This window comes from Chelonia mydas, chromosome 2 (genome assembly GCF_015237465.2).
Source record: "Chelonia mydas isolate rCheMyd1 chromosome 2, rCheMyd1.pri.v2, whole genome shotgun sequence".
In the NCBI taxonomy this organism is placed as follows: Eukaryota; Metazoa; Chordata; order Testudines; family Cheloniidae; genus Chelonia; species Chelonia mydas.
Window position 1 is genome coordinate 22,109,169 of NC_057850.1, and position 18,084 is coordinate 22,127,252.

General features: G+C 45.1%; 1 protein-coding gene across 1 annotated transcript; it reads left to right on the forward strand.

Annotated features, from left to right (window-relative positions):
- The first annotated feature begins 276 nt into the window (after window positions 1-276).
- On the forward strand, window positions 277-10,812 carry KLHL38 (kelch like family member 38). The gene is made up of 3 exons (XM_007070868.3): window positions 277-1,653; window positions 4,756-4,861; window positions 8,744-10,812. Exons 1-3 carry the CDS (start codon window positions 304-306, stop codon window positions 9,028-9,030), a joined length of 1,743 nt encoding a protein of 580 aa, XP_007070930.2. The 5' UTR covers window positions 277-303; the 3' UTR covers window positions 9,031-10,812.
- Window positions 10,813-18,084: the final 7,272 nt, after the last annotated feature.

The following is an 18,084-nucleotide window of genomic DNA, read 5'->3' on the forward strand; positions in this document are numbered from 1 at the left end:
GCTTTTCGCTTTAGCCCCAAGTCAGCAAGATAATTTTAGTGCTTATGCTTCGTGTCAGGCTAACAGAAGATTCCAACCTCACATCTGATACCTTTAAAAAACAAACAAGCAGATGCTGAATGACCTCCTTTCCCACTGCACTTAACCACTGTTCTTATTTCTGTGCACAAACAGAGTTAGAATATTTAGAGTAACCATCAATGTTCTGATCCCTGGCCCCTTTGGAGCTGAGCATTTCAATAAAAGCTGCTAAGAACTTGTTTTCCCTGCCAAGCCCAATATTCCTCTCTCACACATTTCGCTATGGAGGAAGAATCTGCAAAGGACTTTCTCTTCAAAGACCAGGACTTCTCCTCCGAACTATTGAGGCAGCTCAACGTTTTAAGGCAAAACGGGATGTTGACTGATGTTACTCTCTGCACTAGCGAGTTTGAAATCCCTTGCCACAGGAATGTGTTGGCTGCAAGCAGTCCTTACTTCAAGGCAATGTTCTGTAACAACTTTAAAGAGAGTTGCCAGGCAAAAGTTGACTTGAAAGGCATTGACTCCAATATTTTGTATCAGATTGTCCTTTATGTTTACACAGGAGAGATTCTTATAACACCCGAGAACGTCTTGTACCTAATGGAGGCCACTTCCATGTTACAGTACATTAAATTGTTCCAGGCCTGCTCCTTGTACCTCCAGGACCAGCTGACTCCTGAGAATTGCCTGAGCATGTTAAGGTTCTCTGAAATCTTGAACTGCCAGAATCTCAATAAGAAAGCCAAGGAGATGGCTCTCAAATACTTTCCTGAAGTAGCCTCTTCTGAAGACCTGAAGGAGCTTTGTGCACTGGAGTTGATCGATTACCTTGGAGACGATGAGCTCTGTGGTGAGGAGGAACAAGTGTTTGAGACACTGATGGTCTGGATCCGGCACGATCTCCAGGCACGACAGGGCTATATCCAAGATTTGTTCAAGAAGGTCCGGCTTCAGTATGTCCACCCAACCTTCCTTTTCCACTTCATTGCCAATAATTCCCTCATTCAGTCGTCACCCGCTTGTAGAAGCATCCTGGAATCAGCGAGGAGACAGATGTTCTCATTATATAGCACTAGCACTCCTGACACCAAACCCATGTGGCACGTTCCTCGCAGATATTCGTACCAAGAGTTCCTCATAATCATTGGTGGCAGGAAGGACAACCAGACGACAACCAGGGACGTCCTGCTGTATGACGAGAAGACCAACCAGTGGCTGAGCCTCGCCAAGCATCCTGTGCGCCTTTACAAAGCCTCTGCAGTGAGCTTGCATAGCAATATCTATGTGCTAGGAGGGATGCCCGTTAGCTGTGAGAAAAGTCCAGTCAGTGATAATGTTTATATTTTCTCCCTCAAGCTAAATCAGTGGAGAGTAGTTGAACACATGCTGGTTCCACGCTATTCTCACAGGAGCATAGCCTATAAGAACTACATTTTCTCAATTGGAGGAATTGGAGAGAAACAGGAAATTCTGAATTCCATGGAGAGGTACGACAGCATTTATAACATCTGGGAGAACATGGCAAACATGCCTGTTGCTGTCCTTCACCCTGCCGTTGCAGCTAAAGACCAAAGAATTTATCTCTTTGGAGGGGAAGACATTATGCAAAACCCTGTCCGTCTAATACAGGTAATTGTCACTCCTGCTCATCTTATATGCATTTCCTCCAGGGTATTCAGTGACTGACACCCAAGCCCAGCTAGTGAAATCAAAGCCCAATATAGAACTGAATTTGCAATGAGTCTCATGTAGTCGAAGGCAAGATACACATGCTAAGTTGCAAATGCTCATTCAGGGGAGTCCAGTATGTAGGAAATGCTGTTCAAATGCTTTTATATTTCCACAAGTAGCCTTTATTATTGTTAAGGCCCAAACCCTGAGGCCCTTCTGAGGTTTTACTCAGTCCTTTCTCAGGCAGATTCCCATTGGTTTCAATGAGAGTTTGCCTGATTGAGTAAAACTGAGTAAAGATCTCAGGGTCGGCTCTATGTGATGTTAGTGCTTGTGAAAGGTGTCATATTGACAGTCTTGCAAACTGATGCCCACTCAGGCCCTGACTCCAGGAACTTAACCACATGGCTAACTTTATATGTGAGTATTCCCATTGAAGTCAGTGCTCACTATTAGGCAGGTGCTTAAGTTCCTGGCTGAATCTGGGTCTCAGTCCTTTGTCTCTCCTCAGACAGTAACAGCAAAGACACTAGTTGTGATGGTGGTTACTGTGATATGGATTCCTATTCACTAGGACCAGGACTGAAACTGCTATTTCATCTCACACAAGCCAGTGGTTCCCAATGGCCCATGCGCTCCCTACTGAGGGTCTGTGGTTTCCAGTTGGTCACTTAACACTGGCTCTCCACCTCACTGCCAGCTGTAAAACTGTTTTAAAAGGAGGCAAAAATGCATTAAATACTTTCATATTTCATGTGTTAGTCATGTGTTAATATTGTTTTTCCTGGCAAGTGTAACCACCTGGTCAGTGTGTTTTTTGGGTCCCTCAATGTGCCCAGTCCACAGAGGATATGAGTCTGTTACAGCTCTCAGAGAGAGCCTAGCTGTTTAGCTCAAGCTGTAAAGACTTATGCTTTTAATTCTGCAGGTGCCTGGTTCAACCCATAGTGTCAACCAAGGTGGTAGAGGTTGCCTAGTGAGGGCTTGTCCAAGATTTAAACCATCATAGAATATCAGGGTTGGAAGGGATCTCAGGAGGTCATCTAGTCCAACCCCCTGCTCAAAGCAGGGCCAATCCCCAACTAAATCATCCCAGCCAGGGCTTTGTCAAGCCTGACCTTAAAAACCTCAAAGGAAGGAGATTCCACCACCTCCCTAGGTAATGCATTCCAGTGCTTCACCACCCTCCTAGTGAAAAAGTTTTTCCTAATATCCAACCTAAACCTTCCTCACTGCAACTTGAGACCATTACTCTTTGTTCTGTCATCTGCTACCACTGAGAACAGTCTAGAGCCATCCTCTTTGGAACCCCCTTTCAGGTAGTTGAAAGCAGCTATCATATCCCCCCTCATTCTTCTCTTCTGCAGACTAAACAATCCCAGTTCCCTCAGCCTCGCCTCATAAGTCATGTGTTCCAGTCCCCTAATCATTTTTGTTGCCCTCCACTGGACTCTTTCCAATTTTTCCACATCCTTCTTGTAGTGTGGGGCCCAAAACTGGACACAGTACTCCAGATGAGGCCTCACCAATGTTGAATAGTGGGGAACGATCACGTCCCTCGATCTGCTGGCAATACCCCTACTTATACAGCCCAAAATGCCATTAGTCTTCTTGGCAACAAGGGCACACTGTTGACTCATATCCAGCTTCTCGTCCACTGTACCCCTAGGTCCTTTTCTGCAGAACTGCTACCTATCCATTCGGTCCCTAGTCTTAGCAGTGCATGGGATTCTTCCGTTCTAAGTGCAGGACTCTGCACTTGTCTTTGTTGAACCTCATCAGATTTCTTTTGGCCCAATCCTCTAATTTGTCTAGGTCCCTCTGTATCCTATCCCTACCCTCCAGCGTATATACTTCTCCTCCCAGTTTAGTGTCATCTGCAAACTTGCTGAGGGTGGACCTCAGATGCTCAGAGGATGAGATTCCTCTACTCACAGGAAGCATGTATCCCACTCTATGTGTCCCTCTCAGATCCTCTGTGGGTCAGGCACAGAGTCTGTTACAGCTTTCAGCTACAGATCCTGGTTCTTTAATCCTAGAGGTCCCTGGTTCAATCCCTGTTGACCAAGATGGCAACAGCACATAATCAACTCTGTACTTACCACAGGGATGTAATTCAATTATCAGTGGAAGTTAGATGCAGGTGGGAGATGTCTCCGAGACAATCACTTAGTAGATGTGGTTGACACATTTGACACTCCAAACATAGGCCTCTGAACAGCCAGCTTCTGGCAATAGCTCTCAGTCACTAACAACAAGAGCCACATTTGAACTGGTGACATAGAGATGAATGAGTCATGTTGGATGAAGGTTCACTTACTGAGCAGATGGGTCTAACAAATATTTATTAAGGCAAAACTCAGCAAATAGTGATCAACTACTCACAAGTGGGAAGCTTATCCGAATGATCTCATCACAGTCGCCTCCAACACTGGACAATACAACTTCAACCTCCCTTTGTTAAACAAAATTTATAATTTTGTTATATTTTCTTATACATATGTATTAGTTTCTCATTTTCAGGTTAACTCTCCTCCCGCATCAGTACAGGTTCAAACTGTTAGTTCAAACCAGTTTGTTCTAGTTTTTTTAGTTACTTGAGTTTTTCTTGTTTTTCCAGCATGAATACTCTGTGGTTTCTTATACATACACAGTTCTACTTATGCTTATGCTGTTACGTGTTATCAGAACAGACTCTTAAAATCGACAGCAGGCTTCTGTCAGGCCTAAATGTGGCTTGGCTCCCAACAGGTCAAGGTTCCATTATCAATTCTCTGTGCTAAGCTGGCCCACACCAATCAGCGATGTGAATACAACGGCTGGGTCAATTGGATGGCTGTCATCAGATCTATGTACAACTAGGACTGAATTTTTTTCAGAGGGGACAGATTAGCAAATAATTTGTGAGGAAATGTTCTCCATTTTTCAGCAGCTCAATGCAGTACATAGTTTTCGTGCATGTTAACGAATCAACAAACAAGCAAGTAGCCATTTCTGTAGGTGTGATTGTTTGCTGAAATGCTGCATAATTTACAGTGTGTATCTTTATGTACTGTTCAGGTTTACCACATATCCAGGAACATGTGGTTTAGAATGGAGACCAGAATGGTGAAGAATGTTTGTGCACCAGCAGTAGTGATTGGAGACCGGATCATCATTGTTGGAGGTAAGCAGTTATACTAGGTCATTCATGTCAGCTGCATAAGACTAACTCCCATGGAATTTGACATACTTACTTACCAACGGTTTCTTTACATCTTTAATACATTCTGAGGCAATCAACTTGCTGAGGCAATTTCCTTTATGTGAAGGGATAGTAAAATGAGGCAATGTTGTCACTTAACTTTGCGGCCCACACAGGATGAAGGGGGACAAACAACGCCCCCTACTGCCCATGTGCAGTGTACTATGCCATTGGTCACAGCAGGCTTGAGGGCTGCTACCATCTCCCCTCCCAGATGGGAGGTCAGCAGGCAGAGAGAGGTAGCTAATGTCCAGAGCCTGAACTCTAACTCCCCACGCAACAGAGAAAGCCAGCCTATGTGGGAAGTAATCTCCATCTGGTAAAGGGCTAATGCAGATTAATTCTCTTCTAGAGCAGTGGTTCTCAAAGCCGGTCCACCGCTTGTTCAGGGAAAGCCCCTGCCAGGCCAGACCGGTTTGTTTACCTGCCGCGTCCGCAGGTTCGGCTGATCACGGCTCCCACTGGCCGCGGTTCACCGCTCCAGGCCAATGGGGGCTGCGGGAAGCAGCACAGGCCAAGGGATGTGCTGGCCGCCCTTCCCGCAGCCCCCACTGGCCTGGAGCGGCAAACCGCAGCCAGTGGGAGCCGTGATCGACCTAACCTGCGGATGCGGCAGGTAAACAAACCGGTCCGGCCCGGCAGGGGCTGTCCCTGAACAAGCGGTGGACCGGCTTTGAGAACCACTGTTCTAGAGTAAGGAGGGAACCAGCCCAGGAACCTGATATGAGAGCATCACAGTTCCTTCCATGTTTTGGTCCTGAGCTGATGCATCTGTGTACTGCTTCTCAGGGGGAAGTGAGAATTTAGCTCCATGGTGTTTTACAGAAAAAAACTGATTTTGCCACATTTGCTCTTGTTGAGTAGCAGCACTGCACTTCACTCCATGGGTTTCAGTGGGACTGCTTGTGGAGCAGAGTGCTATTCATGTCTACAGTAGGGGCTTGACTACATGGGGACAGCCAAGAAAATTAATCCGATTTAACTAAATGTGTGAATTTACAGTGGTTTAGTTAAACTGCATTAAAACCCTGCATGAACACCCTCATTCAGAATTAAAGTGGCCTTGATTCAGTATAGCTTAATTCACCATAAACAAAACCACATTAAGGCCACTTTCATTCTGAATGAGGGTATTCACCAGGGTTTTGATGCATATTAATTAATTCACTTTAAATTAACACATTTAGTTAATTCAGATTAACATTTCAGGATCTCCCCTGTAGGCAAGCTCTATGACTCCTTTACCAGTCGAGGAATACCAGTATACTAGTGCTCCTACTATGGCACAGCTATACTAGCAAAGTTGCACTCTGTGTCAGTACAGTAAAACCAGCCACCATGAGCGAAATAGGATATAGCTGTAAAAATGCCGTTTTGCCACTATAACTGCATCTATTCTAAGAGCTTCTGCCAGCTCAGCTACACCAGTCACAAATCACACCCTCACCCACACAGAGAAAGTTAAGGGGTGACTTTATCACAGTTCATAAGTACCTACCCAGGGAACAAATATTTGATAATGGGCTCTTCAGTTTGGCAGAGAAACATATAAACACAATCCAACGAATGGCAGTTGAAGCTAGACCAATTCAGACTGCGAATAAGGTACACAGTCAGAGTAATTAACCATTGGAACAATTGGTCAGTGATGGATTCTCCATCACTGACCATTTTAAAATCAAGATTGGATGTTTTTCTAAAAGATCTGCTCTAGGAATTATTTTGGGGACATTCTATGGCCTGTGTTATACAGCTCAGACTACATATCACACTGTTCCTTTCTGACCTTGGAATCTATGAATAACTATGCCAGCAGAAGTCTGTAGGCTAAGCATGGCCTAACTGACTTGCCCAAGATCAAACAGAAAGTTTGGCATGGAGCAGGGATTTGAACCAAGGACTCCCAAGTCGGCACTCTAACCACTAGACCAGACTTCCCTTCCTTGAAGCTATTGGGACTATTCACAAAGAAAGCTACTACTCAAAGGAGGGGGAAGACTCCTGAGCCTGAGTAAACCCTTCAGGATTAGGTCCCAGGGGAAGCAAAGTATATCAGACCACAGCAAAGAAGTAGGTGAAAAGGATTTTCAACTCTTACCTTCAAATGTATTTATCTGATACTCTTGTGTGGACCCAAGTATTCTGCTGATGAGCTTAAGGCCTAAACTGTGTTTAAAAATTATTTATTTAACAAAACCCACAAAAATCCAAGTTAACGTTAAACATATTCCGTTCTTCTTTAAAGCAGAGAGATTTACAGCAGATAAGTTGTCATTTACCAGCAATTACGCCAATCGATTGGCCCAATTTTTCTGCTTTAGCAACAGCTGAAATTACAAAACAAAACAATGTTTTTTTAAAAACAGCATTCACCACATTTCAAGGTTTTCCTGAAAAACAACTCAGAATGAAAGAAGGGAGAACATGCTGGCTGAACAGCAAGAGTCTTGGGGCTTGTCTGCATGGCGTGTTAGTCCTCACAAGAGGGATGCGAATTTTAGTGCACCCTAGTGTGCTGTGCACTAATTGGCCTTCACGGAACCTGCTGGCATACGCTAAAAATCCCCTGCTGCATGTTACTGTAGTGCTGTTTGAAACAGTATTTCATTGACATGCACTAGAGAACTTTTCATGTGTGCCAGCAAGGCCCACAAAGCCCTGGCAGCGTGCATCATGCTAGGGCACACTAGAACTTACACCCCTCTAGCATAGACTAGTGCGCCTCATAGACAAGCCCCCTTTTTTGTTAGAAGCCTACCTTTTTCCCTTGCCCACCACTTTTAACTTCTATTGGCAGTATCTACTAGTGGGCCCTGGATCAGGCTTTGAGACAGAATTAGGGTTAGGCTTCAGGTTCTGATCCAATAGGGCCAAAAGCTCATGAGACCAGCTCCAAATATCTGGAAACTTGTGAGATGAGCTGCTCTTGCAAAATCTGGGCCACACTGAGCTGGAACTGGAAAACAGATTTCTTGCAGTGCTACATCTGACCCAAAACCGAAGCTGCTAGAGGTGTGGTCAGATCCAGGGATCTGAGTTGGAATACAATCCCCACACCTGCCTCTCGAAATTCCAAAATGCTCATACCTGAGCTGCTGGTTTTGGGCTATCTCTAAATTTTGTGTAACACTAAAGGCAATTAGACAAAGCTGTCAGATAAAGATTTTAGGACTTTTAATCACTTCAGGTGCCTGTTCTGGGGAGGCAAACCTCTCCTCGTGCGAGGGAATGATCTGGTGGGAAGTCCACAGGTGAAAAGTTATGATGTTTCCACTCCTGTATGAATGAATAATTAATACAGGGCACAGTATGGCTCTCAGAACGGGGAGACATGGCCTTATTTTGCCATTGATGCCAATGGGAGTTGTCTGTATATTTCTGAGACCAGCACGGGGGTGAAAGTTCATATGCTCAGCTAGCAGAAATACACTGGGGTTTGAAAAATAGAGGCAGAAAACTGGAAGCACAAACTGTGCTTGACAGAACTACAGTCTGATCTGGTACAGCTAATCCTACATTCTATCTGCATATATCAGGGGGTTTTATAGCATTCCCAAGTGCTCAGATTCTGTGGTGAAAGGAGAACTTGGATAGCTAGACATACATCATGAATGTGACACATTAGCACTCCCCTGGTAAACTAGATGTGCCTAGTGAGGCCCATAGTCCTGCAAAATTAACAAACCATATAATTACGAGATTGATAAGGGTCTTGAAGACGAGCAGAAAATATGTTGTTATCCCTTCTGTTGGATTTAGACTTTAACTACCATTCACCTCTTCCATTCCCTGATTTGTGTCTAGGGTACACCCGGAGAATAATCGCCTATGATACTAAGGCCAACAAGTTTGTTAAGTGTGCAGACATGAAGGACAGACGGATGCATCACGGGGCTGCTGTGATAAAAAACAAGCTATATGTTACCGGGGGGCGCTGTCTCACTGCAGACAATACAATCCAAGACTCTGATTCATTGGACTGCTATGATCCTGAGACTGACACATGGACTTTGAAGGGGAAACTCCCACACAAACTCTTTGACCATGGATGCCTTGCTCTTCAGTGTGTCCCCTATTCCAACCTCCTGTAAAGGAATCTTGTGTTACTCTGGCCCAAAGGGCCAAAATTGCTGGGTACGGTGCATATGGAAAGTATTAGCAACTGCCCCAATCCTCTGCCAGTGAAGCAACCAAAGGAGGCAGTCATCTCCAGGGTGCTGTGTGCAAAAGGTCCTGAATTCTCAGATATATATGTGCATACTGCTGCAAAATGGCATGTAATTTGGTGTAAAATACCAGAGTACATACTATATTGCCCAATGGCCCCACCCTGAGGTCCTTACTCAGATTTTACTCAAGCAATTGGAGTAAAAACTGGGCAAGAGCCTCAGGATTTCACGGAATATAACGTGTTTTGGAAGACAGATAGAAATGCTGAAGTCTCAGGGGAAACATGTCACAACAAAGTTGCTAATGTATTTATACCAGGGCCCTCTACTTGACAGAAATAGGACTCCTCAACAGTGTGTTATAGCCCGGATACTAAGATAATTTCTCTTTTAGTTCAGGTGGCAGGGGCTTTAGGAATAGGAGGATTTGAGTTCTATGCCCCCTGACTCACCACGAAGTTCTGAGTAGCCATGTGGTGCTACATAGCCATGGCTTTGCTACAATACTCATCTAGTAAGAGGGAAAACCTTTCTGCCATCAGTTAATGCTAAAACAAAGGCTTTTAAAAATGAACAGGTTATATAGGAAGGTAGGGAAGAAATTAGTCTATATTTAATGTTCCACATCACAAAGCTAGAGAGGAACAAAACCCCAATCCTTGACTTTGAACCCTTTCAAGTGTTGGTGAGATGGAGATTTGAATCCCCAGAGCTGACCACTGTCCTGGTGACTGGAGGAAAGTGGGTCAAGGTCTCTCTAAGAATTTTCTCGTCTATCTCCTCCCTTAAGGAACAAGAGAAGGGTTGCAAACCCTCCAGGACTGGCCTGGAATATCCTGGAATCAGCACTGATCTCCTGGTAACTATTGAAAGCAATCCAGGAGATTTTAATAGGATATTTTTTAAAAATGAGATGATGTCATGTTGGGGAAAAATATCTCCCGGAATAGCTTCAGTCAGAGTTGGCAACCCTAGAAGAGAGGAAGGAAATGAAGAGAGGGGCACAGGAAGCCCAAAAGTCATATACTTGTTTCTTCTTTTTGGAGAGGAGAAGGGAAAGCTTCCAGTCCTCTCTCTATATCAGGGATTACAATGAAGTCAGACATAGAGGTTGGCTATGAAGCTGCTAAACCATGGGAACTCCTGTAAAGCTGGAAAAACGGGGCTAACACATGCAGGACAGTGGATCCAGAAGAGAAGATATATTTGCAGGGAGCAAGAAATAAACCACTACTGTCCTCCCCTTTCAAAAACTAAAACTAAAACAATACAACCCTGCTGGGAAACAGATGACAGAAAACCAGTAACAGAAAAGAAAACTTTCCAAAAGGAGCAAACTTTCACTCCATCATTTGTTTAAACAGTTCAAGTGCTGGTGGCATCTTGTGGGGATTTGCCATGAGTTTACATTTTTGAAGGGACAGAATTACCATCTGATAGTGAAGATGTCCTGGACTCTCAGACCAGTCACCACAGACTGTTGAGATAGTGAGAGGTTTTCATGGCAGTTGGTGATCAGCATCTAGGGAATGGACGTCCAAAACGTAACACTGTTCTCATTGTATCAAAGCCTTTACAGGAGTGCAGACAAGTATGAGGAACTGATGGGCTAATGGAAAGTAGTTGAATCAGAGGGGGAAATTACATTTCAAGTGTCTAGTTTTAATGCTACAACAGAGAATTATTCCCTATAAAGCAAACTGTGATGTGATTTTGCTACTTGTGGTTTTTGCCAGCTCTTTCCTTCTAGGAATCTGAGGAAACGGAGGAAATGGAGATGAATACAGGCTCCACCCTTCAGCTCCTAAACTTTCCACCAAAGGCCTGCCAAGTCCGCATTTTCCCCCTGGAATTAGGCTACTTGTGAATGCCAGTTGCAATATTTTTTGAGCAGTCAGGGGTTGTGGAATTTCCCAAAATACTGCAACCCACAACTGCTCAAAAAATATCACAACTGGCATTCAAAACACAAGTAGCCCATGTACCCCCAGTCCTCCCTTCATGTTCCGGACGCCGAGCTCTCTCCACACCCTGATTGGTCCCTCCTCTGCATCTGCAGCTGATGGATCCCACCCGCCCTAGCCTGGCCTGCCAGGTAAGCAGAGCTGCCATGCACCTCTCAACCAGGTCGCCTGCCCCACTGCAGGGCCCCAGAGCCTGGGCAGGAGGGGTGACAAGCCCAGGCCCTGGCTCCCTGCCCTGGGAAAAGAGAGAGGCCCGGAGGAAGGTGCTGACTGACAGGCTGGCGCTGCGTCCCGGGCCTGTGCCACTCACCCTGCCACCGTGACATAGAGTGCAACACTGCCCCCAACCTCGAGTGTGAAACCACAGGTACCTTTCCAGCACCCCCTATATACCCCTACCAGTATGCACACACACTCATCCCACATCACCCCAAATACCCCTCCCAGGACACCCTCCAGCGCTCCCATATACCCCTTCCAGTACACACACACCCATCCCACACACCCCCAATACTCCCTCCCAGTACACACCCACCCCTCCAGCACCTCCCATATACGCCTCCCAGTACACACTCACCACTCCAGCACCCCCCCAATACTCCCTCCCAGTACACACTCACCCCTCCAGCACCTCCCATATACGCCTCCCAGTACACACCCACCCCTCCAGCACCCCCCAATACTCCATCCCAGTACACTCACACTCCTCCAGCACCTCCAAATACCTCCTCCCGCACCCCCCAATACTCCCTCCCAGTAAACACACACCCCTCCAGCATCCCCCAGTACTCCTCCCCAGTTCACACGCACCCCTCCAGCACCTCCAAATACCCCCTCCAACACTCCCCAAATACCCTCTTGCAGTACATACACACCCCCAGCACCTACCAGTGTTGGGGGTTTGATTTTGAATTTGATTGCCATCTTGATTGCTTTGTTGCTGATGTGGACGAACCCCTACTGGAGCTTGTAGCTTTTTTTTTTTTTAATCAAATCTGTACGAGGTAACTAATGAAAGCTTTCGCTTGTTATTTGATGTATAGACCAATGTGTTCATAAAAAAAAACAACTTTGTTTCAATCACTATATTGGGTTACTTTTGGGCTAGTTTTTAAGAGATTTGGGGCTATTAATGCAGTAGAAATCTGGCAACCCTTTTCTCTACTGTCTTACAACATGTGCAGTCGTCAACATCTGTGCAAAGTAGGGGCCAAACATGGGACTTGCCAAACCAGATCAGACCAGAGATCCATCTAGTTCAGCATCCGGTCTCCTACAACGGCCAACACCAGACACTTCTCAAGGCAAAAGAATCCCTGTACTGAACAATTATGGAATAATCCTCCTAACCCCCAAACAATTGGTTTATACTTTGAAGCGTGAGGATTTTTTTGAACCTACATAAAGTAGCTGTCAATGATCTCATAATCCATATAAGGGTCTGGCTACGCCTAGCTCACATGCAGAGGGCAGGGGCAGAACACATCAGGCTTAACCTTGTACTCCACGGAGTGCAGTGAAGCCTCCTTTCTCTAGGGTGCACAATGATCCCTCTTTCTCCCCTGTTCCACCAAGTGAGGACAGTGACAATCTAGCCCTTACTGACTGTGGGCCTGCCCTTGTATTCCTTCTGCGCACACACTCCAAATCTGCTACCCGTCACACAAGGAATGCAGGATTCGGCACTATGTAGGTGCAAAAACCAGACACACAACATTTCAATGTTGGGCAATACTCCAGATTCTCTGACAAGTTAAGTCCTGCAGGGAGAGGGTATGCTCTCTGTCTAAAGTGGCTTTGAGTCATTCCTGTATTTCACAGTAGGGATGGCGATTGAGCAAGAGAGATTTCAATCCAAAGGATACAAACTTTAAAAAAATGCCTGAAACAGGGCTTACAGAACCAGAACTTGAGCAGGGCAACCACCCTACTAACAAGGGCCTGATTGTGCGGTCCGTACTCCTGGGTGTCAATGGGAGACTTTCTTGAATAAGGACTGCAAGGCTGGTTTTACTGTCAGCATTGTTATGGAGTCATTACCTGCATTTCTGAAGTGCCCATCACTGTAGTGTTGGGACACTCATACTAATACTCCTCACTTATACCATGTTTTCCATCTGAGGATTTCAAGGAGCTTTACAAATATGAAGGAAGAATCACAGCACTCTGTGGAGGTATTTCATGCTATCACTGTTTAATAGCTGGGGAAACTGAGACACAGAGGGGTTAAGAAGACCTTGCGATGGAGTAAGGAGTATTAACCTGGTAATGTTGCATGGGAGTTTTACTAGTTTACTGTTATCTGCTAACGTGGGGCGTGCCCCGTTTCCCTGAGGTACTGCACCAATACTAGATGGTGATGGGAAATATGGGTGTGACTTCACTGAGGGATGATACTTGATGGCCACCACATAAACGATAGCGGCTGCCCTTCATAACCTGAGCCCAGGAGGGGGTTAGGGCCAGGTGACGCCTTCTGCCCCGAAACTGGACAAAGGCTGGAGGAGGGGCCAGGGGTGTGGCTGGGTGAGGCAACAGGAAGGGGTGTCAGTTTGGAGCTGGCTGGGGAGCCCGAGGGAGACCCAGAACTTGGGCCTGGGCTCTGCTCTTCACAGGAGGGACTTGACTGAGGGGTCCTGTTTTCTGTACCTACAAGCTCTGTTTTAGACTGTGTTCCTGTCGTCTAATAAATTTTCTGTTTTACTAGCTGGCTGAGAGTCACGGTGAATTGCAGGAAGTGGGGGGTGCAGGGCCCTGACTCCCCCACAGTCCGTGACAGACCTACATTTTCAAAAGCATCCATTAATTTTGAGCTTGATTTCCTGCTGTTCCCACTGAAGTCAGTTGGAGTTGTGAGTGCTCCGCATTTCCAATGCTTCATTTTCAGGTGTCCCAAGTTGATCACCAAACATGCAGACACTCAGCATTCTTACATTCTTACCAATGTAGGCCTCCATAACTTCCCCAGGGTCACAGGGGAAGTCTGTGGCAGATCCAGAAAAAGAACTCAGATCTCCCAGTCCTATGTCTTAACCACATGACTACCCTTCCTCCTCGTGTACCAAGGACCTGACCCAAAGACCACGGAAGTCAATGAGTCTCTCCATAGACTTTAACAATGAGCTTTGGATCAGGCCGCAGCTGCTGGGTACTTAGTGTGGGTTGTCTCTAATCCTGCTGTTTATAACAGCAAATGTTTAGCATTTGAGTCATTTTATGGTAAGGGAAAAATTTCTGACAAAAAAACCCCTCAAAACTTTCTGTGTATCTCTCTCAAATGAGAAAGGAGATAAAATTTGCTCTTAAACTTTCTGTTTTGCTCACTGCAAATTTAAAACTATGTATCGCTGCATGGACAGTTTGTGTTCTTAAGAGGTTTTACTTTGATCTTAAAGGGTTTTGTAGGTTAAGCCTGTATTTTTTGATTGTAGCCATTAATCAAACAATATAATCAGTTCCAAAGGCAGTGTTTTTCTTGTGTAGCAATGTGCTTAGAATAATAATGCATTTCCTGCTCCTATTTGATTAAACACACCTGACAAATCAGGAGAGATATCAATGCATAAACTCCAAGTTCATCTTGTTGTCATCCACATTTTTTCAAACTGCAGTGAGTTCAGTGGAAGGTGAACTCCTTTATTTAAGAACTAAACAATGTCTTTTCTTTTCTTTTTTAGAATAAATATGAATGGCACAGAGCAAAATCTAACTTATCAATGGCATTGTTTCTTATCACCTTTGTAGAGTAATTAATCATTAACAGAAGAAGCAAAACAGATTTTTTTTATACACCAAAAACTTGAGAGCTCCTAAGCAAAAGTTACATCGCTCTAGCCTCAGCTGGTATAAATCAGCATCACTTCATTGACTGCAAGAGAGCTATGCCAACTTGTGCCAGCTGAGGATCTGACACAACTTGATTACTGGAGTATTTGTAATGTATCATCAGCTATTTTTCATTAGCAAATCAAGGGTATAAATGAAGTACAATTTATGAGGAATACTGCCTCGGGTTCTGTGTAATGCTGTATAAATCCACTGAAGTCAACAGAAAGACTCAGGATTTACACCAGAGTAACTAAGAGTAGAACTGGCCCATTTTCTTTACTGAAGTTTCCAAAACTGGAGCAAAATGATAGCAAAGAAAACAACTGCTATGTCACACTCTCAAAGTCACACGCACACTTCAGCTGTCACTTGTCACTTTCCTTCACGAGGATCTTTTCTATTCGTGGTCCTTTTTCATTGTTGCAAGAATAGTCTCTTAGAAAAACAAGGCACTGGATGTCTCAGGGAATTAGGAACGGGCTACTGAGTCTTTTAACCACTTGATCACCAGTTTAAATCCAAAGTAACTCTGCAGAGGCTGGAAATCATTACCATTAGGCTTTGAAATCAGCGGGAACATTCATGGAGTAAGGTACTTGGGATGAGTGAGAGTGGCAGAATCTGGTCCACAGTGAATTTTGTTTATTTAAAAGCAAGACATTCGACCCTAAGGTAATAGTTTGTTCTACCTTTTAGGCCTCCCTAGTCTGATTCTCATTTAGGCTCCTCCTGTGATTTGGCAAAGTTCCTACCCCATGTTCTTAACACGACACAGGAAAAGCATCAAAAAAACTCATCCCCTTCCTGGGTCTTGCCTAAATTGTCCACTTAAATGACAACACAATAAGGTTCAGAACTTAACTTTCTCCTGAACTTGTTTTGTTTCTAGGGTTTCTCCCTGTGGGGCCTCTCTGTTCCTACCCCCTGGTCCCTTTCTCTGCACCGTGTGCAGTCACTTACACATGTGCACAGTGGGTGTGTAATGCTGCCAGTGAGAGCTCTCCACTCACACGAGCAATAGCGTTTAACTTACCCGACACAGGTGTCAGTGACTACACAAAGTGCAAGGCTGTAGCTGGACAGTCAGCCCCTCAAACCTTTTTTAATTAAACTCCTGGGTTGGAGCGGGTATGATTCTCCGAGTCTGGTGAGTCAGCAGAAATAGTTCTACATCACGTCCCCTGTTACAGGAGATGGGGCTGGGAATGCTAAGGAGAAAGCATGCTCAGCCATGACGAGCAGAACGCACCACGCAGCTGATATATTACTGCAAGGGGAGACTTAGCAAGCAGATGAGGGTTAAATGCTGTGCATCTACAGTGCCTCATACAGAAACTTCAGCATTAACCTCTATAATCAATATGGTGGACTAATCACTAATACACACAGGGCTGCGGAGACAAAGTCCCTAGCCCAGAAGGCTTATAGCCTAAATTAGATGGCTAACACAACAAGAAGTAAGGTGTCAGAAGGTGCTGGAAGACAATGCGTGACAGGGGATGGATCACTTGATGCTTATCTGTTCTGTTCATTCCCTCTGAAGCGCCTGCCATTGGCCACTGAAGTGAGCTGTAGCTCACGAAAGCTTATGCTCAAATAAATTGGTTAGTCTCTAAGGTGCCACAAGTACTCCTTTTCTTTTTGCGAATACAGACTAACACGGCTGTTACTCTGAAAAGAGACAGGATACTGAGCTGCATGGACATTGGTCTGAACCAATAGGGCCATTCTTATGTTCTTAAGAATGAACTGGAAAACAAAGGGATAAGGAAGGAGACTCTGGGGAGAGCTGTATTACCATGAACTAATTCAGATAAGGTGTCTCACTGCATTAAATAGGCCCGGGCACTGGCCAGAATAAAAGCTGGGGAAATATATCTGCTTTGTGTTATTATGACATATATATTTCCCTGAAAACAACATTAAAGAGTACCACAGGCTGACATGCTGCTCTGTTTATGTGTTCCTCTGATAGGGCTCTCAATCATGAGACAGTGTAAGCACCATGGAATGTGGTCCCTGTCAAGAAAAGTCTGCCTTTATGGAGAGAAGAGCTGAGTAAACATGACCCAGGAAACTGGCCCAAATGATCAGTGGATAAGTAACTACTGACCTTCAGCTGCATTGTAGGGGAAGCCCGGTGCACTCCTCTGTGATGACATAGGGCACCTGTGCAGAGGCGTATGTGCAATTCCGCTCTGCAAGGGGTTGTGATGGATGTGGAGCCACACAGAGCATAGCGAACCCATTCTGCATAAGCTGCACAGATGGGCTACCGCTGTTTCATGCGCCTTGGGCCAGGTAATAACATGAGAGGACTCCATTTTTCTAAAACTAAACTGGCTCCTCATTGAGAGAACAATTTTCACAGGTGCTGCAACTGCAGCTAGCCTTCCCGCCATGTGCACAGCCAACTTCCCCTGCTGACTCCTCCAAGCTCTTCCCTGTTAGAACTTGTGCTCCTCCCTCCAGGTTCCATGCAATTGGGACCCCTGAGCTGCAGCTGCTTCTGTCCAGTGCACCCACAACTGCTTCACTTGGGAGGAAAGATTCCTCCCTCTGCTAACTGCACATACTTCCCCTGTGCTCCTTCTATGGGAAAGTCATGCAGAATGTAAACCCTGGTTCAAAGCCTATTGGCCAAACGGAGTCTTTCTATTAAGACTCCTGTTGACTTCAGTGGGCGTTAAACCAGGCCCTGAATAGGGATTAAATCAATGGGATCTACAGCCATTATCCTAAAATCCTGTAGCACTTGATAGAAAATAATATCGCTTAAAAGCAAAAATATATAGGGGGTCAGGAGATTTTGGGCCCTCCAGGTTCCCCGTTAAGAGGCCATGTGTAGAGCCTACAATGGGTATCTTTTTATATATTAAAATGGAGCTTTTTCTAGTCCCTATGTGCTCTGGCGGTTTTTTCAGGTAAAATATAGTGGTGTTCGGTGAAATAAGTGGTGATTCTGCAAACAGCACTTTTGCAGGGGAAAAAAAAGCGGGGGGGAGGTACATTTTGGGATCTTTGAATTTCTAGTACACAACCATGAAATGTCATAACAGTCCAGAGTGGCTGAAAGTCCTCTGCATTTCCTTTTGATATGGGCAAGGCTAATTAAGAGATAAAAGTTACGTGTAGCTCCAACAGGCACTCCTGTCCAACACACAGACACCCCAGTTTCTTAGAA

Coding starts and splice junctions, on each gene's coding strand:
- KLHL38 (XM_007070868.3), top strand. CDS start 304: ATGGAGGAAGAATCTGCAAAGGACTTTCTCTTCAAAGACCAGGACTTC. Junction 1,654..4,755: donor ACCCTGTCCGTCTAATACAG/GTAATTGTCACT, acceptor TGTACTGTTCAG/GTTTACCACATATCCAGGAA. Junction 4,862..8,743: donor CCGGATCATCATTGTTGGAG/GTAAGCAGTTAT, acceptor ATTTGTGTCTAG/GGTACACCCGGAGAATAATC.